Source organism: Spermophilus citellus, assembly GCF_964194105.1.
Source record: "Spermophilus citellus genome assembly, chromosome: 5".
Lineage (NCBI taxonomy): Eukaryota > Metazoa > Chordata > Mammalia > Rodentia > Sciuridae > Spermophilus > Spermophilus citellus.
In genome coordinates, this window is record NC_138186.1 from 94094730 (window position 1) to 94119229 (window position 24500).

General features: G+C 34.3%; 1 protein-coding gene across 1 annotated transcript in view; it reads right to left on the reverse strand.

Moving 5' to 3' along the window:
• Positions 1 to 24500, reverse strand: part of CEP162 (centrosomal protein 162) — an 88989-nt gene that overhangs the window by 57918 nt on the left and 6571 nt on the right. The window contains exons 4-9 of the mRNA XM_081294646.1: positions 19343 to 19489; positions 18830 to 19013; positions 16672 to 16739; positions 4944 to 5062; positions 2640 to 2670; positions 1847 to 1963 (exon numbers count right to left, since the gene is read on the reverse strand). Coding sequence (XP_081150772.1) covers positions 1847 to 1963; positions 2640 to 2670; positions 4944 to 5062; positions 16672 to 16739; positions 18830 to 19013; positions 19343 to 19489 — 666 coding nt within the window. The remainder of the gene's footprint in view (positions 1 to 1846; positions 1964 to 2639; positions 2671 to 4943; positions 5063 to 16671; positions 16740 to 18829; positions 19014 to 19342; positions 19490 to 24500) is intronic.

Genomic DNA, 24500 nt, shown 5'->3' on the forward strand with positions numbered 1-24500 from the left:
TAATTGTCTGGTGTCACACAACTGGTAAGTGGCAAGGCTAGGACTATGAATCCATGTCTAAATGATAGAAAATTCATGCTCTACTATCTTCTAGTAATTGACTAATCAAAATATTTCAGTCAAGAACATTTAAGAAACAAAACTTAAAAACTACAGCTTTTTACACATTAGGCCATCTTAGAATTTGTGTGTTTAGTAATATACTTCTCATTTTCGAGTTTTTCTTAACAACCCACAATAGCAGTTTTCCTACTGTTATAAAAATAATCACAGTTTTTCAGGGAAAATCTTGGGTTCCACAGATGTTTGGTTAGCATCACACACAAAATTATGCTTTGGTACTTAAAAATCATAATAAAACCTGATCTTCCTACTCAAGTAATTTCCAAAACAGTGGTATTTCGAAGACATAATATTTTTGATAACATTTGCCTTCTCTTGTTTTTATGCATATCTTAAAATTTCTCTGGCTATCCTCCACATATATGAGCTTCTTATAATTACTTCTGATTAGAATAAAGTTGTAGTTTTGCATTGTTTCATTAAAATAATTCCTGTCTGCTTACTGAATACTGTGCAAGTCGACTATCATCTATGTGGCATATTTATTCAAATAAATAGTAGCAAGGCTGAGGGGCATGGGCTCTGCACACACTTTCATTATGGTAAAAGAGTCAGCTGGTCAACAAGCGAGTGACATCCTTGATGGAAAAATTCTGTCTCATACAAAGATCTAATTTTTTGACTTTTATATCTATATTTGAAGATGAAAGAGGGTTCAACAAATCCAGACAGTGATGACTTTTGGAAGTATAGTAACTAGAAATAAGAGATTTGACAGGACATTGTGGGCTGGGTCTTCTTTTGTTTTCTGGTCTGGTTGCTGATTACATGAGTGTGTTTAGTATTTAAAAATTCATTAAGTTACACTATTATGATACATGAACTTTTCTACAGGTATACTATACTTCAGTAATAAAAAGAAAACAAACAAAAAATAAAAATGAAATGTAAGCTGATGTTTAGAGTTTGTGATTACTGTTCTTTTATCCAAGTGTCTGAATAAGTTTAGTTGACTAATAAATATCCTGAAAGATTGCAAAGCAAGCCCATTAAAAAGTTCCCATTTGCAACTATTCATGTGGTAAACCAAGAATATTTTTTTACTATACAACAAAAACAACATATACACACAGTGGAAGACTGACAGTATTGTGAGAATATAACAAAATTTTCAAAAGACCATTTTATTGTTTTCACTAATTTCATAGGTAAATGTTACCAATGTATCCTTATATTCTTATATTGAGAGAGAAAATAGCATTTTGCCTATATAGAGAGTTCTATATGAAATTTCAACCAGAGATAAGGGTTTCACTGCTTGAAAATGTTTGAGAAAGCATTGTCTCAAAGATCTTTTGAGACCAAAGCTTTAAGAAAGATTAGTTAGTTATACCCTAGGATTTTGGGATGTAACCTAGTTTTTTACTAAAGAAAGGAAACTGTGGAAAAGCACAGTAAGGCAACAGTCCCATTTCTTCTACACATGGCAAATTAAACTGAATAGTTTGGAAAGGCACAGCAAATTAATTAATATTCACCTATACTTTGCTTCAACAGCATCATTCTTATAAGTAATTATTTAACCATGCTCAACTTGATCCATCAACATTAAGTGTCACCATTAGCAAGTTCTGATTCAATTGTTAAATACCATAGAAAAATTTAATTAGAAAAAATATTTAAAATTTTGTCAACATGGTTATTTTACATGTTTCCCTAGGAATGAAACCAATTAGTCAAAAGGTATTCCATATTTAGAGAATAGAAAACTTTTCCCTTTTACCTGTTCCTGTCATTTCATTTTCAGTCTTTTCTGGTAGGGCCTCTGGCTTAGTTATTGCTTTATCTTGTTCATCAAGGTTTACCTCTTCAATAGAATCTAATGAATCAAGCAGCACAACTGGGAAAATATAAAAGAAAAAAATATAAGGAACATAGAAATGTGTGTGGTTCCTTTGATCAATAAAATTAATCATTTACATAAAACAAAATAAAATGCATAAAAACATATGTTTATACATAAATGGTATATAATTTGGTGGGGGGTAGGGGATAACCAGGGACTGAACTCAGGGGCACTCAGCTGCTCAGCCACATCCCAGCCCTATTTTGTATTTTATTTAGAGACAGTCTCACTAAGTTGCTTAGTGTCTTCTTGTTGCTGAAACTGGCTTTGAACTCTTGATCCTCCTGTCTCAGCTTCCTGAGCCACTGGGATTACAGGCAGGCACCATCACACCTTTCTAAGTGGTATATAATTTTATATGTATGTGTGTATAAATATATATATATGCACAAAAAAGTAGGTTAATATCTGCATACATATTTATGATTATATACAGGTCTGATGTGTATTTATAAGTGGAAGGCAAAGGGCATGAGAAAAATAACAAAAAGGAAACATTCTTAAATGTAACACTGGATTTAAGATATGCTCATGATTAAGAAAAGTTATGAACTTTAATTTCTTAGAGACATTTAAAAACAAAAGAGTGATTTTTCAGAATTATTTCGATAGAATTTTGAACACACTGATTTTTGGCCAACTAAAACACATGAGTATACATAATATTTACCATTAGCCAGCATACCGGTTTTCTCTTCTTCCTAATTTAAAGGATAAAAATAATTATATAGTAAGTGAAATCAAAAGTAGATAAAACAACTTCAATGCAAACAGTTACAAATTTGAAAACCAGCGCTTTACTCCACTGTGAGAAGATCAGAAACTGCTTTCTAGGTTCCTGTCACCACTCTCATTCACTGATAATTTTCCAAGCCTAAGGGACTATAGTTCTGAAAGAACTTCTAAAAATCTCTTTCAAACCTTGCCAATTACTAAAACTAATTTAGTCCTTAAAAAGCCTTGCTTAAAATATCTAGGTGTCATGTGCTCATTTACTTTACTCAAAAATTCTGTTTTTTTTTTTGAACATTAATAGAAAAAGAGCATGCTACAGGGATACTGCCACATCGATGTTCATAGCAGCACAATTCACAATAGCTAGACTGTGGAACCAACCCAGATGCCCTTCAATAGATGAATGGATAAAAAAAATGTGGCATCTATACACAATGGAGTACTATGCAGCAATAAAAAATGACAAAATCATGGAATTTGCAGGGAAATGGATGGCACTAGAGCAGATTATGCTTAGTGAAGCTAGCCAATCCCTAAAAAACAAATACCAAATGTCTTCTTTGATATAATGAGAGCAACTATGAACAGAACAGGGAGGAAGAGCAGGAAGAAAAGATTAACATTAAACAGAGACATGAGATGGGAGGGAAAGGGAGAGAAAAGGGAAATTGCATGGAAATGAAGGGAGACCCTCATTGCTATACAAAATTACATATAAGAGGTTGTGAGGGGAATGGGAAAATAAACAAGGAGAGAAATGAATTACAGTAGATGGGGTAGAGAGAGAAGAAGGGAGGGGAGGGGAGGGGGGATAGTAGGGGATAGGAAAGGTAGCAGAATACAACAATTACTAATAGGGCATTATTGTAAAATTGTGGATGTGTAACCGACGTGATTCTGCAATCTGCATTTGGGGTAAAATTGGGGGTTCATAACCCACTTAATCTAATGTATGAAATATGATATGTCAAGAGCTTTGTAATGTTGTGAACAACCAATAAAAAAGAATTAAAAAAAAAAGATAATAGAGTTACTTCAAACAACAGCCTGCAATTATAACATTGCCATTTTTCCCTTATCATTCAAAATTATAATCAAATATAACATACACTCCGTGTTTCATCCGTTATAAAAGACAAAACTTTTTATAAAGCCAGGCCACCAAATGGAAAGGCAGATGAAGATCTTCAATATTACAAGTTCCTTAGAGCATGCTTTCTAATTAGTATCATCTTATTGCCCACCGGATTAGGCAGTGGGTATGGTCCTCTCATTACAGCAGTGCTTTAATTTCTTCCTGTTTTGACTGGTACGCAGACAGCTCTCTATAAGCCCTCCAGACTTAGGTTGACACATTTTTATGTAGGTAGATTTTCTTGATACATGGTACTACTGCGCCTTCTACTGACTTATTAATTTTTTATAAAATATTATAATGGCCATATTTCAAATAAAAATCCATTAAATTGATCAAGGCCATATCAATCTTTGTGTTATTTCTAAGCTTATTTTTTCCCCTCAGAGTGAGTGACATAAGTTACTCAAGGATAAATTATCAAGTAAACTTGAAGATAGGAGTATTTATGAATACCCCCAATTTTTTTTCTCTTCAAGAGAGTCTATGGTTTTGTACATGTTCAAATCATCTAGCTGTAACATACAGTTCCAAAAGAGACTGCATCCAGAATAAGAAGAATAACAATTAGCAATTACCCTACTAGTTAGCTCACTAACTTTTCAAAGATAAATTCTATTCAGTTGGCAATAGCCCTGAATAAATCTTGAAGAACTGAGAAATGAGAGGATTAGGGTATGGCACTGCTGAATGTGAATGAAATAATATACTTCCTTAACAAAGTAAAGTTTCAGATACTAATGTTACCAATAACATAAATACTGAGAAATGGTATTTGTTATACTTCACAAGGACAAGACCTACCAAAGAGAAGTGTAATTTCAGATACAAGTTTAAAAATAAGTTTTACATTTTAAATGTTTGAATTTCTAAAGCTTGATTTAAGGAAATAATCTGGCAAAAAACAACTCAAATTCACTGATACTTTGATTTTGTTCTTTAGATTTTACATTAAATTGATATTCTGAGTTAAGAAAATGTTTGAGTCTCAAAAGACAAATAAGTTTACAATATTGAACAAGACTATGAAGAACCCCCTATATGGCAATAGTCATCCAAATTGATAAAAGTAGCAAAACTGTCAAATATATAATCAATGTATACCTGTTTGGGTACATTTATTTTTTCTGATTTGAGATTTTCCTTGGAATGAGTCTCTTCATCTTTAGAAATCAAAGGTAGACCTATATCCTCTGCATCTTCAAAATCATCCGTGTAATTTTCTGAAGGAAATAATTTTAAAAAGTACAAGAATCACGCTGTCAAAAAAGTCAAATTCTGGGTAAAGATTGTTGATTTCCAAAGGCAGAAGTCTGCATGAGAACAATTTATTGAGATATTAACATAAAGTATGTTTAAAGAATATGTTTTGCAAAGATTCAATTTATAAGTTCAATTTATAAGACTATCTTGGGTTTATTTCTTTTTTTGTACTTTCAAATAGTTCTAAGCTTTAAATTTTTAAGCTTTTATATTATTACCCAGTTGAAAATTTATAGAGCTGTCTAAAAAATTTTATATTATCATTTTAAATAGAACTTTTAATTTTGTTTCTTCAAAACTTAAATCTCCAGTTGATTACTTATAAAAGGCAGCACTTTTGTGAGATCTTGACACTCTTACAAAGGTTGGATTTTTCTTACTTTGATTTTTTATTTTGATCTCAGCAGGTATCCCTGCCTGTAATCCTTTAATATACTTTTGAAAGATCTCTGACTTCTTGGCTAAAGACTCAATGTCTCAGTGGCTCTGCAGCAGAAGCAAAAGTGTCTCCATTAGCCTATTTATGGAGAATATGGTGCATACTTGGCCAGGATCTCTTCACCGATTTTTCAAGTTGTTTACAGCTCTTAAATCAAAGGATTAATTAAGACTTGTGGGTTGAAGAGGAGCACCCCTTTCAGAGTGGTACCATTTTGAAAATGAATGCCATCTTAGTTGTACTTTTTTTTTTTTTTTTAATTACATCACAGTGAGGAACAGGATGGCCTCATAGGAAAAAGACTGCATGGGTCCTATGCTGTTGCTTCTGGAATAGCTTTTACTCTTCTCTTACATGCAGAGGACAATGTAGATGCAATTAATACTGGAAGAATGAATTTGAGAGGGCTTGGAAGTTAAATAAGGATGTTCCCAATTAGATCTTGGTATAGAAATATGTCTGTTTTATATCATAAAAAATGAGTTTGCGAGAGAAGGAAGATGGCAAGCCAGAGGGAGGCAGCATTCTGGGTTACTTCATAATCCAGATCTACTACTTAATTCCAATCTCACTAAGCAGAATACTGCATCTCAGAGTGTTAGAGGAACCTTATGCAGCTGCTTTCACTCAGAAATCACCAGCACTGTGACCCCACACAGGACTCCTGGCTCCCAATACCCAACCCCTCAAAGTTCTAGCCAATGCAGAGCTTGAGAGTGCCTTAGCAAAATCACCTATCAGCACATCTGCAGAATTCCCAGACTTCACTCTGCTCCCCCGCAGGACACTCAGCTGCTACCTACCCCCAGCACAACGCCACCACCCAGCTGCCCCAACCCCACCCAAACACCAGCTGGCCAGGTACCAGGTTTCCAACTTCCCCTTCTTCCTAGTGGTGGAAACCCAATAGTAGTTGCCCAACACAAAACAACTCTCAGTTGTCCGTAGTATGACCAGGACTCTGCTCACGGGAGCCACGGTGTGGGAGTTCCTGCAATTGGGAACTGCTATAGGAGAGGAAGATGGGGCTAAAGTTTGGAGCCTAACAGAGAGACCAGGAACTGGGAAATCTCCAAGAAAAATGGGGAGATAGTACCAGGTGCTCAAGTCATATGAGTGGTCCCAAAAAGAGACCTTTGAGGTGCAGTCTCCCTGCAGGGACTGGCAAGTGCCATTCACTGCTTCCAGGCACCCTGCACTAGGACCAGCCATCCCACCCCCGGTTACCTCCACCATACTGAGGGCAGAGACACCAGCTTACAACAGACAACCCACATATTGGATGAGAAGAGAAGCAGGGACAATAGGGATCTCTAAAACTACCAACAATCCTGGTTTCTTCCTTCTAGCATTTTTTTCCACTTTTTTCTTATACCTCTCTATCCTCCCACTCTCACATTCCCAACATATGTAAAAACAAGAACTTTTCATGAAATAGTATTTTGAGATCTGGAGCATCTGAATAATATAATATAAAGGTGTTGTATATGCCCCTTTTCCTTTTTTCTTCTTTCCTTTTTCTTTTTCTCTCCAATTTTTACGATTTTAACATCCTTTTTTCCTAAATACATATGTGTATTTGTTTTATGTACTCTACTGCCTTACCTTGTACTTGTCTACCTTAAATTACTTTGTCTATTCTCTTGAAACTAACCCTCTTCATTAGATTTCTCTTTCACCCTTCCTAAGATATATTAATTCTATATCCTCACATCCTGTCTCCTCAGCTTATCGTCCTATGCCCCACCCCCAGGTCATTGTCCACCATCACAAACTGTAAACCCTTTTACAAAACTACTTATTATAGATAATGATCAAATCCAACATTTCTGTACACTGAGACCAAACTCTAAACATCTTAATAGCAACAAAATGTTCATAGATGGTATATTGTTGATATTAGGTTCTGTTAACATTGTCCTTCCACACGAAGGAGAGGTGTTAGAACCCTACAAGAGCACTACAAACATGTAGGGTAAAAACAATAACACCCAGGACCCACAGAGCTAGAAGGGAAGACATACAAGCAAAGTGAAAAGACAAGGGAAGAAAGTGCCTCAAACAAATCAAGACACCACCTTATTAGAATTCCTTGGCAGCTACAGCAGAATGATAGAAAAGGAGTTCAGGATATACATGATTAAAATGTTCTGTGAACTCAAGGAAGATATAAGAGAGCAAATACAGGCAGTGAAAGATCATTTCAACAAGGAGCTACATAAACAAATACAGGAAGCAAAATATCACCTCAACAGGGAGATAGAGGTTCTAAACACACACACACACACACACACACACACACACACACACACCAGAAATCCTTGAAATGAAAAATAAATCAAAAGCTCAAATGAAAGCATCACCAAGAGTAGACCATTTGGAAGACAAGACATCAGACAATGAAGACAAAATATATAATCTTGAAAAGAACATAGACCACACAGTGATAATTCAAGAAATATGGGACAGCATAAAAAGGCCAAATTTAAGAGTTACTGGGATAGAGGAGGGCAGAGGTCCAAACCAAAGGAATAAACAATTTATTCAATGAAATAATATCAGAAAACTTTCCAAACATGAATCATGAACTGGAAATCCAAATTCTAAATGCCTACAGGACACTGAATGTACAAAATCACAACATATCCACACCAAGGCACACTATAATAAAAATGCCCAACATACAAAATAAGGAGATAATTTTAAAAGCCATGAGAGAAAGGAATCAGATTACATATAGAGGAAAACCCATTAAGATAACTGCAGATTTTTCAATACAGACCCTGAAAGCTAGAAGATTCTAAAATGACATATATCAAGCTCTGAAAGAAAATGGATGCCAACTAAGAATCTTTTATCAAGGAAAATTAAGCTTTAGATTTGATGATGAAATAAAAACCTTCCCTGATAAACAAAAGTTAAAAGAATTTATACCTAAAAATCGGCACTACAAAACATCCTTGGAAAAATATTCCGTGAAGAGGAAACGAAAAACAATGAAAATCAGCTGAGGGAGGTAGTACCCTACAGAAAAAGCTAATCAAAGAAGAAAATCAAGTGAAGTTAAGTAACAAAAATAAACAAATATTGGATTGAAATTAGAAATCAATGACAAAATAAAAAATAAAAATTTCTCCAATACCTGGAGATTAAACAATATGCTACTGTATGAGCATGAGTTGCAGAAGACATCAAGGAGGAGATTAAAAAATTCTTAGAGGTCAATGAGACATAGACACAACATATCAAAATCTCTGGGACACTTGAAAGCAGTACTAAGAGGAAAGTTCATTGCATGGAGTTCATTCCTTAAAAGAAAAAGTCAACAAATAAATGACCTAACATTATATCTCAAAGCCCTAGAAAAAGAAAAACAAATCAACACCAAAAACATTAGAAAGCAGGAAATAATTAAAATTAGAGCTGAAATCAATGAAATTGAAACAAAAGAAACAATTGAAAAAAATTGACAAAATAAAACGTTGGTTCTTTGAAAAACAATTGACAGACCCTTAGTTATGCTAATGAAGAAAAGGAGAGAGAAAACTCAAATTACCAGCATATGTGACAAAAAAGGTAATATCACAATAGACACTACAGAAATAGAGGATAATTAGAAATTATTTTGAAAACTATACTCCAGTAAAATAGAAGATATTGAAGGCATCGACAAATTTCTTAAGTCATCTGATTTGACCAAACTGAATCAGGATGATATACACAATTTATACAGACCGATATCAAGTGATGAAATAGAAGACACCATCAGAAGCCTACCAATCAAGAAAAGCCCAGGACCAGATGGATACACAGCCGAGTTCTACAAGACCTTTAAAGAAGAACTAATACCAATAGTCTTCAATTTATTTCAGGAAATAGAAAAAGAGGGAGCTCTTCCAAACTCATTCTATGTGGCCAATATCACCCTGATTCCAAAACCAGACAAAGACAGAAAACTTCAGATCAATATCTCTAATAAACATAGATGCAAAAATTCTCAAAAAATTCTGGCAAATCGAATACAAAAACATATCAAAAAGATCATGCACCACGATCAAGTGGGATTCACCCCAGGGATGCAAGATGGTTCAACATATGGAAATCAATAAATATAATTCATCACATCAGTAGACTCAAAGATAAGAATCATATGATAATCTCAACAGATGCAGAAAAAGCATTTGACAAAATATAGCACCCCTTCATGTTCAAAACTCTGGATAAACTAGGAATAAGAAGAACGTATCTCAACATCGTAAAGGCTATCTACACTAAGCCCCTGGCCAACATCATTCTAAATGGAGAAAAATTGAAGGCATTCCCTCTAAAAACTGGAACAAGACAGGGATGCCCTCTTACACCACTTCTATTTAACATAGTTCTTGAAACACTGGCCAGAGCAATTAGACAAAAGAAATTAAAGGAATATGTATAGGAAAAGAAGAAATTAAATTAGCACTATTTGCTGACCATATGATTCTATACCTAGAAAGACCCAAAAAGCTCTACCAGAAAACTTCTAGAACTAATAAATAAATTCAGCAAAGTAGCAGGATATAAAATCAACACACATAAATCAAAGGCATTTCTGTATGTCAGTGACAAATCATCTGAAAGGGAAACAAGGAAAACTAACCCATTACAATAGCCTCAAAACAAATAAAGTACTTGGGAATCGACTTAACAAAAGAGGGAAAAGATACATACAATGAAAACTACAGAACCCTACAGAAAGAAATCAAAGAAGATCTTATAAGATGGAAAGACCCACCTTGCTTTTGGATAGGCAGAATTAATATTATGAAAATGACCATACTTCCAAAAGCACTATACAGATTTAATGCAATTCTCATTAAAAAATCCCAATGACATTCCTCATAGAAATAAAAAAAGCAATCATGAAATTCATCTGGAAAAAATAAGAGACCCAGAACAGCTAAAGCAATCCTTAGCAGGAAGAGTGAAGCAGGCAGCATCACTATACCAGATCTTAAACTATACTACAGAGCAAGAGTAACAAAAACAGCAAGGTATTGGCACCAAACAGACTGGTAAACTAATGGTACAGAATAGAGGACACAGAGACTAACCCACATAATTACAGTTATCTTATATTAGACAAAGGTGTCAAAAACATGCATCGGAGAAAAGATAACATCTTCAACAAATGGTGCTGGGAAAACTGGAAATACATATGCAACAAAATGAAATTAAACCCCTATCTCTTACCATGCACAAAACTCAACTCAAAGTGGATCAAAGACCTAGGAATTAAACCAGAGACTCTGCATTAAATGGAAGAAAAAGTAGGCCCTAATCTTCATCCTGTGGATTAGCCCCAAATTCCTTAATAAGACTCCTATAGTACAAAAATTAAAAGCAAGAATCAATATATGGGATGGGCTCAAACTAAAAAGTTTCTTCTCAGCAGAAGAAATAATCTGTGAAGTGAGTAGAGAGATTACATCTTGGAAGCAAATCTTCACCCCTCACACATCAGATACAGCACAATCTCTAGGGTATATAAAGAACTCAAAAAGCTAAGCACCAAGAAAACAAATAACCCAGTCAATAAATGGGCCAAGGACATGAACAGACACTTCTCAGAAGAGGATATACAATCAATCAACAAATATATGAAAAAATGTTCATCATTGCTAACAATCAGAGAAATGCAAATCAAATGCTACTCTAAGATCTCATCTCACTCCTGTCAGAATGGCAGCTATTATGAAGACAAACAACAATAAGTGTTGGTGAGGATGTGGGGAAAAAGGTACACTCATACTTTGCTGGTGGGATTGCAAATTGTTGTAGCCAATATGGAAAGCAGTATGAAGATTCCTTGGAAAACTTGAAATGGAACCACCAGTTAACCCAGCTATTCCTCTTCCTTGGTCTATACCCAAAGGACTTAAAAACAGCATACTATAGGGACACAGCCACATCAATGCTTATAGCAGCACAATTCACAATAGCTAAACTGTGCAACTAACCTAGATGCCCTTCAATAGATGAATAGATAAAGAAAAATGTGGCATATATACACAATGGAATATTATTCAGCAATAAAAGAGAATAAAATCATGGCATTTGCAGGTAAACGGATGGAGTTGAAGAGGATTCCCAAGTGAAGTTAGCCAATCCCATAAAAACAAATGCCAAATGTTTTCTCTGATATAGGTCACTTTCTCTGATATAAGGTCATATTGTTTAGAAAATAATGAGAATATTAACTTATAACTCTTACCTTTTAGGCAAGAAGATGGTATATATTCTAGATATTCTCTACTCTTGTGACTTTGAAAATATTTTCATATACAGAAAATATTCTTAGAATTTAGATACAGTAAATATAGTCAGTGTAAAAGATCCCTTTTGGAGACAGTTCTCATTTTCTGGAAAATTTAGGTTTAAGTATAATGCAATTTAAAGAACTCTGGGTGGGGTAGAAAAGGGGAGCAGGGAGGAATAGACAAACTCTAGATAGGGCAGGGGATGGGCAGGGGGTTAGCAATGATGGTGGAATGTGATGGACATCATTATCCAAAATACATGTATGAAGACACAAATTGGTGTGAACATACTTTATATACAACCAGAGGTATGAAAATTTGTGCTCTATATGTGTAATATGAATTGTAATGCATTCTGCTGTCATTTATTTTAAAAAATCAATTAAAAAATTAGTTTGGAACAGCAGATGTACTGTAATTGAGGTAGGCAAGCTAGATTAGCTAGTTAATTGCTTCAGTACCTATATTCAAGGACTGAGACGCTCTTCTTTCTTTTCTGAACTGGGGATTGAAATCAGGGGCATGGTACCAGTGAGCTACATCCACAGCCCAGAGACAGGATATTGCTAAGTTGCTGAGGGTCTCACTAAGTTACTGAGGATGACCTAAAACTTATGATCCTTCTGCTTCAGTCTCCTGAATCACTGGGATTGTAGGTATGCACCACCATACCTGACTCACTTTAAGTTTCTTTTTCACATGAGAAGAGTGATGTTTGGTACTTTCTAAGCAACAGTGGATATAAGAAAATTCTCATAGTAGTAATGACAATTACTTGGTATTCAACATACTTGTAGGTGATAGGCCTAATATAAGATTATTAAAATTTTAATATTCTAATAGAATTGTGCAATGAACCCAGGGTCATCTTGCCATTGAGCTATATCCTAGTTCTTTTTATTTTTTACTTTGAGACAGGGTTTTGCTACATTGCTGAGGTTGGCCTCAAATATGTAATCCTCCTGCCTTAGTTTCCTAAGTCACTGGGATTAGAGGCATGAACCACCACACTGGACAGACCATCAAATTTTAAGTAACCTCAGAGGTTAGAGTTACTTAAGAAAAGTTGAACAAGGAGAGAGGAGATATGGCAGAGTATGATGTTGAAATCAGGTAATTGCTTGGATCTGGGACTCAATGGTAGGGGTTGTAGTGTATAAGCAAGTACAGAGAAGCAGTGTAAGAAACAGTTCAGACAGTACAGCATAGTGCTTAACAGCATGACCTGGAGGCAGACAGAAGACATAGATCAATTCTTTGTTCTACTACATTTAGCTATAGAATTGATGGCAGGTCACAAACTCTTTTAGTTTCACTTTTCCCGTTGTAAAGTGGGGTGATAATAGTATGTATCTCAAAGGATTGCCGAGAAGATTAAGCATTACAGTGTTCGGAACAGCAGTTCACATATAATATACCCAAGAGTCAGCTAATAATAGTAATTATTGTTGCTAGCATTATTTAGCTAGGTAGTCTTGTACTTAACAAGTAAATAAAGCCAAATCTTACTTTGTTGTTGTTGTTGTTGTTGTAGTGCTGGGGATTAAAACCAGAGCCTCATACATACTAGGCAAGTGCTCAACCAATGAGTTCTACCTTGATCCCTTCAAATATTATCTGAATGGGAAAACTGCTAATGCAATTTATATTATTCCAAACTATATTTTAATACACTCATTCAGTAACTGAACAGCCAAAGGCAAATACTCCCATACAACATATGAATAACTAACCCCCTTCCTGGGAGTCTGCCATGAATAAAGTCAGTCAGAAATAAAAAGGAAATGTCATTGACATTTTTCACAGAAATGAGAAAGACAAGATAAAGGGAAAGAAAACAGCATATCAAATATTTCAGAAACAAGTACCAAGGCAAATTAAATTCATATAATAATGAAAGAGCAAAACCAAATTGAGTGATTTTTATATGACAAATATCACTTAGTATTCAGGCTCTTACATATTGTTTAGAAAATAATGAGAATATTAACTCATACATTCTGACATTTTTGGCAAGAAGATGGTACATATTCTAGATATTCTTTACTCTTGTGACTTTGAAAATATTTTCATATACAGAAAATGTTCTTCGAATTTAGACACAGTAAACCATATTCAGTGTAAAAGATCCTTTGGAGACATTTTTCATTATTTTCTGGAAAATTTAGCTGTAAACTTTAAATATAATGCAATTTAAAGAACTTTTTCCTCAGTTGTACTAGAGTTACTTACAGGAACTATATTTAACTTCCTTTACAAACAATTAGTAAACTGGACAAAATGTATAAAACAGTTGTTTTCAAACACTGAACAAATGGTAGTGAAAATGTGATTCCTAAAGGAATCACAATCCTAAATTATAAACACAAGATGAGCCTCACAACTACCTGAGGGTGTGAATATTCTGCAATGCTAAGCAGGGAATGGGAGGACAGCTCATTGAGTTGAGGAGACAAGAGTTTAGAAAGGCTGAGGCAATCCAAAGTTGTAGGGCAGTAATCAAGAGAGGAGGGAGGTATGTAGAAACAGTTTTGGAAAATTTCCCTGTGTCTCCCTTGAGCCTATACTAAATGCTAAGCTGCTAAAGTGTAGGTTGAGCCAAGAACAACTGCAAAGCTGTAGGCTGGACAATTCCCAGAGTTCATAAGCAAGAAGACTCAGCAATAGCCTGCTCGAGTGGAAAGTCTACACTGATCACTGGGGACATTAAGTAGAAACCTCAGAAGGGATACGTCTTAAGAGTAGGGTTAAATGATACTTATAGTGGCTACTCTAAATTTTCCCTAAGAAACATATGCCTCAAAAGGATCAAGTGGCAGGGTCAACTATCTACCAGAACAAAGCTCAAGTTTTCAAAGAATAAAGTCTAGCTATTCAACAATGTAAACCCCACAATATCCAAAAAAAAAAAAAAATGAAGCAAGTATCCCATAACCAGGAAAAAAAAAAAAGCCAAGATAAAACTATCCAGAACTCAACAAATGCTGTAATCCATAGACGATGACTAATATTCAAGACTTGAAAAAAATGAACATAAGAAAGACATTTTTAAAATCCGAAAGGAATTCCTATAGTGAAAGGGGAAAAAACAAAAACAAATGGATACATGGAATTAACAGCAGATTAAAGAAAAGATCAATGAACTAGAAGCTATAGCAATAGAAACTGTAGAATACAAGGGTAAATGTTTAAAAGACTTTTAAAGATGGAACCATCCCAGTAACCTGTAGGGCAAAATTTTGTCACACATTTGTAATTAGGATCAGAGGGCAGGTGGCAAGAAGCAGAAATATTTGAAGAAGTTTTTATTTTGATGGAAACTATAATGATACTCAATCAACTTCAAATTTTGAACAGGATAAGTACAAGAAAGACATACCAAGACACAATATAATCAATCTCCCAGAAACAAGGAAAAGAGAAAGTCTTGGAAATAGAGAGAAGATAATATTCAGCCAGCCATCTCTCTCTTCATCTTTGGATTCAATCATCATTGAATTGAAAATGTAGAGAAAAAACAAACAACTGTATCTGAACTGAACATACAGACTACTTGTTAACTTCCCTAAATAAGACAGTATAACAACTACTTAGACCGTACTTTCACTGTATTAAGCATTGTAAATGAACTAGAGATGATTGAAAGTATATGAAAAGATGTGTATAGTTTATAATGCAAATATTATATACCACTTTATATAAGGGACTTGAGCACCTGCAGATTGTGGTATTTGTAGGGAATCCTGAAACCAGTCCCCCACAGATACCAAGGGACAACTGGATATACAAAATAACAATAACAGGAATTTCAGGAACTTCTCACGAGAACTATGGTCAGAAGACAATAGAATGAAATTAGCGTTCAAAGAAAAAAATCTAAACTCTATATTGAGCAAAAGTATTCTTCAAAGACAAAAGCAAAATATATCTTCAGACAAATGAAAACTGATATAATTTCTTCTGAGCAGTCACCTGAACTACAAACAACATTAAAAGAGTTTCTTCATGTTGAAGGAAAATAATTTGAGGTAGAAATCTATGCAAAGGAATACAATGCACTGGGAGTGGTAAGCAAATGGATCAATGTAAATCTTTATATAAGTAGAACTTATTTACAACAATATAGAAGAAGAATGTTGATAAAAATAGCAAAATGGAGAGTTTACTATTATGTTCATGTAAAAGAAGTGGAATAACATTATTTGAAAGTAAACTCTAAAGTTATTCATTGTTAATCAGATGGCAACTAAGAAAAAAAATACAACAAAGAGTCATAACTAAATTGCCAAAAGAAGAAATAAAATGAAACGTTATAAATAACCCAATAGAATGCAGGACAAAAGTAACAACAATGATGGAAAAGAGAAAATGCTGGCAAAGCAGTAACAACCATATCAATAAAAATGTTTTTATAAAGGGTAGAAACACATCAATTTGAAGTCTGAGGTGGTCATATTAGACAAAAGTACAAAACCTGGCTATATGATCTCTATAAGAAAACCATTTAAACATTAAAAACATAGACATGCTGAAAATCAAATGATGAAAAAAGGTGTAGTTCCCACCCCAATGCTTTGGAGGTCTTTGTCTTGGCTTCACCCATTCCTAGACTGGCACAGAAACTCTTTTTCCGGTCTTTCCAATTGGTCCTGGCCCACTCTCAACAAATGAGGCAGCCGTTCACTTTTAATAACAGGGAACACCACTCTACCTGTTCAAAGCTCTTTCCAAAACACTATAATTCACCTTTTCATTATTATTCTCTCGGCAGTGTCTCTACTAAAAATTATATTATTTTTTCAAATATTATAAAATTTAAAACCAATGAAATTACCTGGGGATTCTTCATGTTTTGATTCAGTTTCATGTTCGATGTCAGTTAATTCCACATTAGCTTGGTAACTGGAAAACAATATTTAACATGTAATATTACTGTTAAAGGATTGTTTGAAAAATATATTGTTGTTGTGTGTGTGTGTGTGTGTGTGTGTGTGTATTAATTTCTAAAATTACATATATCTTCTCAAGTACTCTTGTCCTACCAAAAGCTAAAAATTTGGGAGCTATAAGAAAAATGTTTTGAAAAATCAAGGATCTTCAAAGCCTAACTGTTGCTGCACATATTATCAAAGAAAAAAATGCCACTTCCTAAATTTATATACAATACAAATAATTTTATACATAATGTGTAATGTGTAAATGGATACACTTATCTCATGACTTGTAGATAATTTCTAATCTTCAGTAAAGAAGGTGACAACAAAGTATAAGAACCAGCAACAAGGGGGTGGGGTAGGGTGGGGGACCAAGGTCAGTATTGACATGCTCATTAGCCATTAATTCTTGAAAGAAAGTTGAATAGGAGCCTCAAACCAAAAACACCCCAACTCCCTGCCCCTCAAAGGGCCAAGTTGTTTGAACATGTTTTAATTAAATTGGATATATCAGTACCGTGTTCTTTCAAACTAAGGAAACAGTTCTACTTTTTCAATCTTGAGGGTCACGAGCGGACCTGAAAAACCATAAGACTATAATAATGGTAATAGCAACAACACCTAATATTGCATACTCAATGCTATGCAGCATTCTGATCAGAATGTTCCAAAGCAGAAATACTAATAGTTGAGAATATTGTTGAAAAATGAGAAAAAGTTAAGGAATATTGCAAAGCGGCAAAAAAATTGTGACCAATAACCTATACGTGCTTAATCTGGGAGAGACAATTGCTATGGTCCCCGTATGTCCCTGCATGTTCTTTCTAGGTATGCCAAAATTAACAGCTTTGACCAATTTTTACCAAGCCATCTCGGGGCTGTGTTTGCAGTAAGCTATCTTGAGGCATTAGGCAATGTTTTTACCCCCCAAAGCTGGCCTGTTTCCATTTAAAATAAAAGCAATAGATTTCTCAAGGTCAGTGTTCCTTTTCTGTAAATGCCACCTACCTACTACATGTGCAGACATGGATCCTTGATCTTACCCCAGAAGTATGGGGTATGGAGAAGCAATGCAATATTGCTTCTGTTCTGTGAAATAAGGACTTTCGTTTCTGACACAGGAATCTAGTATTTACTGTCAACATCCAAAGATTGGAAGGCTAACTTTTTAATGTACAAGCAGGGTAAAAGACTCAGACCCTAGGGCCTGGGATTATAGCTCAGTGGTAGAGCGCTTGTCTAGCACATGTGAGGCTCTTGGTTCCACCCTCAGCACCACATGAAAATAAATAAAGATATTGTGTCCATCTTAAAAAAAAATCTTTAAAAAAATTCTCAGACCCCTGAACAGTTCATGCCAGTAAATGTATTGCTTTATCCACTGTTTGTAAGAAGTGAATCTTCTTGAGACTAGGCACTCTAATAACCAGAGGACCTTGTTTCTTGAAATCCTAAATAAAATCATAATTGGATTTCTATTTATAACAAAAACAATAACATGGTTAACTAACCTGAGGAAATTAAAGACCTCAGGTTTCACAAAGGTCTTAAGAATGGCAATGGTCTACTGTGTTTAGGAGAGGACCAGCTCAGCCAACTACGGTTTCTAGGATGAATGAGGTTTCCTATTATTGTTATAATAAGAATTAACTGCCATACAGAGATGTAAGACACAGACCAAAACTTGTCTTTGCTTCCTGGTTGCCTGGTTCTTACTTCCCTTTCTGTTCTTTTCTCCCCTCTGCCCCCTAAATGTATAATGTAACTCGAACTCTTTTAAAATCACCTAATATATTTCCTAGTAAGAAGCGTACTATTATTTTCTATAGTATCTTACATATGAAATTTAAGGTATATGGAGGGAGAGTGGGCTTTCAACTACAAATCAACATATTATGTTCGTACACAGAAAAATCTTGACTATAAAAATGAATAAAGTTTAAAAAAAATTCAAGATTTATTTTATCTGTTAGTAACTATTTGAGTTCATGCACATATCAATCTTCCAAAAACACAGAAAAACACAAACATAGTTAATAGTTTATATTATTACTTTACCTATGTAAAGCTTTACAATGCGTGGAATCATTAGAATCCAATTCCTTATTCAATCTTGAATAATCAATGGATGAAGTCAAGCCTTTCTCAAGCCTGGCAAAAAACTGTTCTTTTTCCTCTTGTTCTTCTAATGTGTCCAATCCCAATCCAATAATACTATGATTCAGCTCAGAAACTACTAGTTCTAAATAGAAAGCATAAAAGTATTTTATTAATATAAAAATTTTCACAAAATTTGAATGAAGCATTTATTCACATACATATATACATAGTTAGTTTAACGAAAGTTTAAAATTTACTTAATCTTTCAACTACCAAATAAATTAATAATCAAAATCAACATGGAAGGTTTAAGGCTTCTGTAGAGTTGCAATTCTAACGTCTGGGAAAATATGAAATCTGTATGCTTCAGTAAAGAAGGATCCAAGATAGTTATGAATTAATTTTTATAAAAATTCTGATATAAGCATATGAATTAATAACTTATTGACTCATATCCCTCAAATTTCTTACCATTTGTTTCTAAGCTGTCAACACTTAAGATAGAGGTTCCACTGCTCTTCAGAAATTGAATTTTTTCAGCAGAATCCTCTTCTGTTTCCACAACAGGTTGAGAAGTCTTCTTTGTTTTCAAATAGCTTACATTTGTTCCAAGCAGGCCTGGGAATAGAATTGAATGTGGCTGGATATTTATGTTCAGAGAACTGTTTTGATCACTATGCCAACACAATAATACTGTTATATTATTTTTGTACACAGTTGCTACAAAATGAATCTCCTCTGTTAAATAAAAAACCCATTCTAGAATTTTCAAAAGAAAAGTTATTGCTCTATTTGTCTGGTGTACATTTTACTAAAGAGAAAATTTCAAAAATTTGCATGAGATTTAAAAAAATTTTTTTCCGATTGGTAACATTTTTATTTCAAGTTCATTTCCAAATCTCTTAAATCATGATAACTATAGCCCATTTTCAGATTAAAAAAAAGTACTTCCTTTCTTTGATAAAAATAGGGCTTAGAGGAGAAACATCAATTTTATCACTCTGAAAACACACAGAATCAAATTCAGAATTCATCCATATATCCACCCCCCCACACAAACACCATTTAGATGCCATGTTAAAGCTTATTACCAAAGAATACAGAGGATTTTAATATAATATATGTGAAATAACTGGTCTTTGTCAATTGTCCACAGTTTGCTTTTGCTTTCAAATCATCACTCTGTCAGATATTTCACATTAAGTATACAGACAGCACAAAGTCGATTCTCTTGTGTGTAAACACATATGTAACTGAAAGATTTTGTTAAGAGGTAATTAAACAAGAACTACTCAGTATTAGTAGGATGAAGTCAGGTATGCCTTACCCAAAGAAAGCATCTCTAGAGACAAAGTATAATTGTGCAATGAGATTCACCTATATAGACAATACCAATCTTAATAGAATAAAAAAGAGAAAGAGAAAAGGCAGGTTTTCTCAATGCATTTGTTTTGGACTGAATTATCTCAATAATTGTCTTAACTCTCCATTTCACAAAAGGAGCACTTTTTAAAACCAAAGTTGTGGTTTAGCAAGTTGCCAGTCATTCGGACAATAAACTAGACAATTCAAGCCATTTGCTGTACTTGGGATAGCAGGAAACTTGTAGGCCTGGCTGGATTGATGCCAACGAAGGACTGCAAAACGTTTATGTATTTGCAATTGATAGGTTAGATTGCTTCATCTTGACCCTCTTCTTATGTGCTTTGCTTTCAGTAAGATTCTTTTCTTCCAGGTGCTATTAACCTACTGCGTGTGAAATATAATGTGGCTACAAGATATTCATGTCCTAGGAAAGCATTTTGTTTTTCTAAATCCCATGAAGTATGAAAAGGGATTCAGATGTATTATGATCAGTGATTTTAAAAAAACAACTAAGAAAATAATAATTTTACTAGATGCAAAAATCAAAGATAAATATAACCATATGTAGAAAACCAGTAAGTATCTGAGGATATTAAAAGTTGGTACATTGAGAGGGGAAAAAGCATATTCTCATGAAGTGAACATTGTTTTTGGAATTTTCCCCCCAAATTTAAAGAAGCTTAGAGTAAGGTATTTGTTTCCAGAAATTAACAAAATGAATCATACAGTTTAAAGCAAATACACATTAAAAGTTGATTTTTACTGATTTAAAAGTTGCCTTTACAGTAAGGAAATACTCTAGCAATTATTTCCAAATGAAGACTTCATTGTCTTGATGGGAAAGGGAAACTGGAAATTCACAAAATTTTGAAATCTGGATTTTTATTTTCCAATTCGCTAAGAAAGATTAAATTTTCTAATAACTACTTTGGGAAGGCTACCTAATTAAAAAATCAACTTTTTTTAAACTTAAGAGACTTTTCTGTCATGTAAAGTTCTTAAATGACAATTGGATAAAGGAAATAATATCAAATAGAGAATAAGATGGTATTGGTGGCTCATGTCTGCAATCTCAGCTATTTAGAAGGTTGAGGCAGGAGTACTGCAAATTTGAGAACAGCCTGGGCAACTTGGTGAGTTCCTATCTCAAAATAAAATGAAAAGGGCTGGGGTGTCTATTAAAGTAATTGGACTCTCTTAAAATCACCTAAGAGATTTTAAGAGAATTCATGTATAAATTAAATACTTAATATACTATGCCATATCACTTTTCTTCTGCCTTATTCCCTGTTCTCTTTACTTAGAAATTTTGTTGCTTGACTCATAACACTCAGAAAAAAGTATGGACAGTATGAACCAGCATAATGAAATACGAGAATGGGAAAGGTAGGTACAAGGATGAACAATTACAGGGTTAGCCAAAATTCTTCATTAGTGTAAACAGCACTTCAAGAAAAAAAGGAAACATTAAAAGATCTTCCAAAGTCATCATTCCTACAATGTTGGAAACGGTGGCTCACTGCAGTAGAGATTCTTATACCAGAATATGTGATATCTGTTATTAGGGGAGAGGAAGCTGTTATCTTTCACAGCTTTTGGAATGTGAATTTGTCTCTAAAACTAATATATATTAAATATATTAAAAGTGTTTATGACTGATTAGATATCATATCATATTAAGGAATTTTATTGATATTTGTTAAATTTTATATATATTTCAAAAGTTCTCTAATTTTAAGAGATACTTTACAATATCTGTGGACTGAAGTGATACAGTGCCAGTAATTGTTTGGGGGGAGGGTTGTTATGGTTTAGATGTGGTGTCCCCCAAAGCTCATGTGTGAGACAATGGAAAATTTGGAGGAGAAATGACTGGGTTACAGCTTTAACCTAATCAGTGAATTAATCTCTGATGGGATTAACTGAGTGGTGACTGGAAGCAGGTGGGGTGTGGCTGGAGGAAATGGTTCACTGGGGGTATGGCTATGGGTAAATATTTTGTATCTGGAGAGTGGAGTCTCTCTCCCCCCTTTCTGATCATCATGCGAGCTGCTTCCCTCGAAAATGATATTCTGCCTCACTTGGAGCCCTGAATAATGGAGCCCGCCTTCTATGGACTAAGACCTCTGAAACCATGCACACTCAAACTTTACTTCCCTAAAATTGTTCTGGTTAGGTCCTTTAGTCACAGCAGCAAAAAAGCTGACTAAAACAAGGGTATAAAAAGAGTAGACACAGATGAAAAATGACTGACCATGAATTAATAATTGTTGTATAAAGGTGTGTATATGAGGTATGTTCTACTTATTTCTAAATATGTTTTAAATTTTTTACTTTTAAAAAATTGTTCCATGAATCTTGAAAGTTCCAAGAAAGTATAATCTATGTTTATATACAAAGGTTTTGAATATTATCTATTTTATTTAGATATTTTGACAAACTATGTGCCTATGTGTTCATGCCTGCCATACAATGAAGGCCCTTCTCACCATGAAGGTTAAAGTCTAATAAGGGAAGCAGACAATCGTAACAAATATTCATTAGTTTGGTATGTGCTGCGCATTGTTTTAAATGCTGGGGATTTAGCAGTGAAGAGGAAGAAAAAAAAAGACAAAAATCCCTGCCTTTTTGAAACTTACATTCACATTCATGAAGATAGAAGACAGGCAATAAGAAAATAAATAATTACATTATAATTGAAGAGTTTATTAGAAAAATGGAGAGTTAAATGCAGACTAGAGTTGAATGTGAACAACTCTAGAATTCTGAAAGAAATCTACAAGATGTTAATGGCAGGGGGAGTCCTAAGACTGGAAAATCTAAAGAATATTTCTGCAAGGAAGTAACACTTCTACCAAGATGTGAAGAAAAGGAGATAAGTAGGTAAACTGGAAAAGGAAGACAACTCCATGCAGTGGCAACAACAGGTATGAAGGCTCGACAATGGGAGGAATAGGCCACATTTGAAGATGAAATCAATGAAGTTGGACCAAAGAGTATTAAGTGTTGGAGGAAATAAGCCTAGAGCAATAAGTCAATGGCTGCACCAGAGGTATCTTATTAAATAATATTCTTTTCAAGTACTAACAAGGAAGGAGATTCTAAAAACTAATTCTTTAGCTGGGTGCAGTGGCATACCCCTGTAATCCTGGTGTCTCAGGAGGCTAAGCAAGGAGGAGTACAAGTTCGAGGCCAGCTTTAGCAACTTAGCAAGGTTCTAAGCAACCTAGTGAGGCTCTAAGTAGCTTAGTGAGGCCCTGTCTGAAAATACAAAAAAAGGGCTAGAGATGTGGCTCAGTGGCAAATTGCCCCTGGGTTCAATCCCCAGTACCAAAATAAGTAAATAAATAGATAATTCTTCATATGTGTACTTTAGTGTTGTTGCATGGTTTGGGTATTTATGAAAAAAAAATGCACTAAAACTTTTTAAATAAGGTGTTCCCTTAATGTACTATAGTATTAAGAACAAAGAAGTGAATCTACTCTAACATTCATTTATTAAACACACTTATTATTTACTGTTGAAGGCCAGGATATAAGGGAAAAGAGATATTTCTGCCTACACAAAGCTCCCAACTGCAGAAGCAGTCCTACAGATTACAATTAGCAACACCTGTGCAAGTGCTATTATGGTGTTCTCACCTCAAAACAAAGGAGAAAATAACTGTCGACAAGGGAGCAAGAAGAGTTACTGAAGGACTGCACATAGTAATGATGCCAAGCTTTACTGGGTAAGGAGGACAAGAAACTCCTGAGCCAATCAGAGGTATGGGAGTCAATGGTGTTTTAAGGAGATACAGAATAACTGAGTGTGACTGCGAAATATGAGCTTAGAAGGGAAAGTTTCATTTGGGTTATAGATAGCCTCAACTGTCACATTAAGAAACTCAGACTCAATTTTATGGGAGATAATAAAAATCACAGGTAAATCTCCTAGAGAAGAGAGAGAAATTCTATCAGTTCACAAAATGGTGCTTATACTTATTCACAAATACTGAAAACAGATCTTTAAATAGAAGCACTCTGGGTTCTTTACTGACATGGCATTATCATAAATTAAGTATACCATATATAGTGCTATATAGGATATACAGATACTGCCAAGTTACGGGTAGTATACATATGATACATTAGCACAACAAAACACTCATGAAAATACTTTTGCATTTGTAAAGGCATAAACATGTGCCAGAAATAGTGAATCCTTTACCATTAAGGCAGTAAATAATTTTTATTTTTACTACTAATTAATAAACTCTGATAC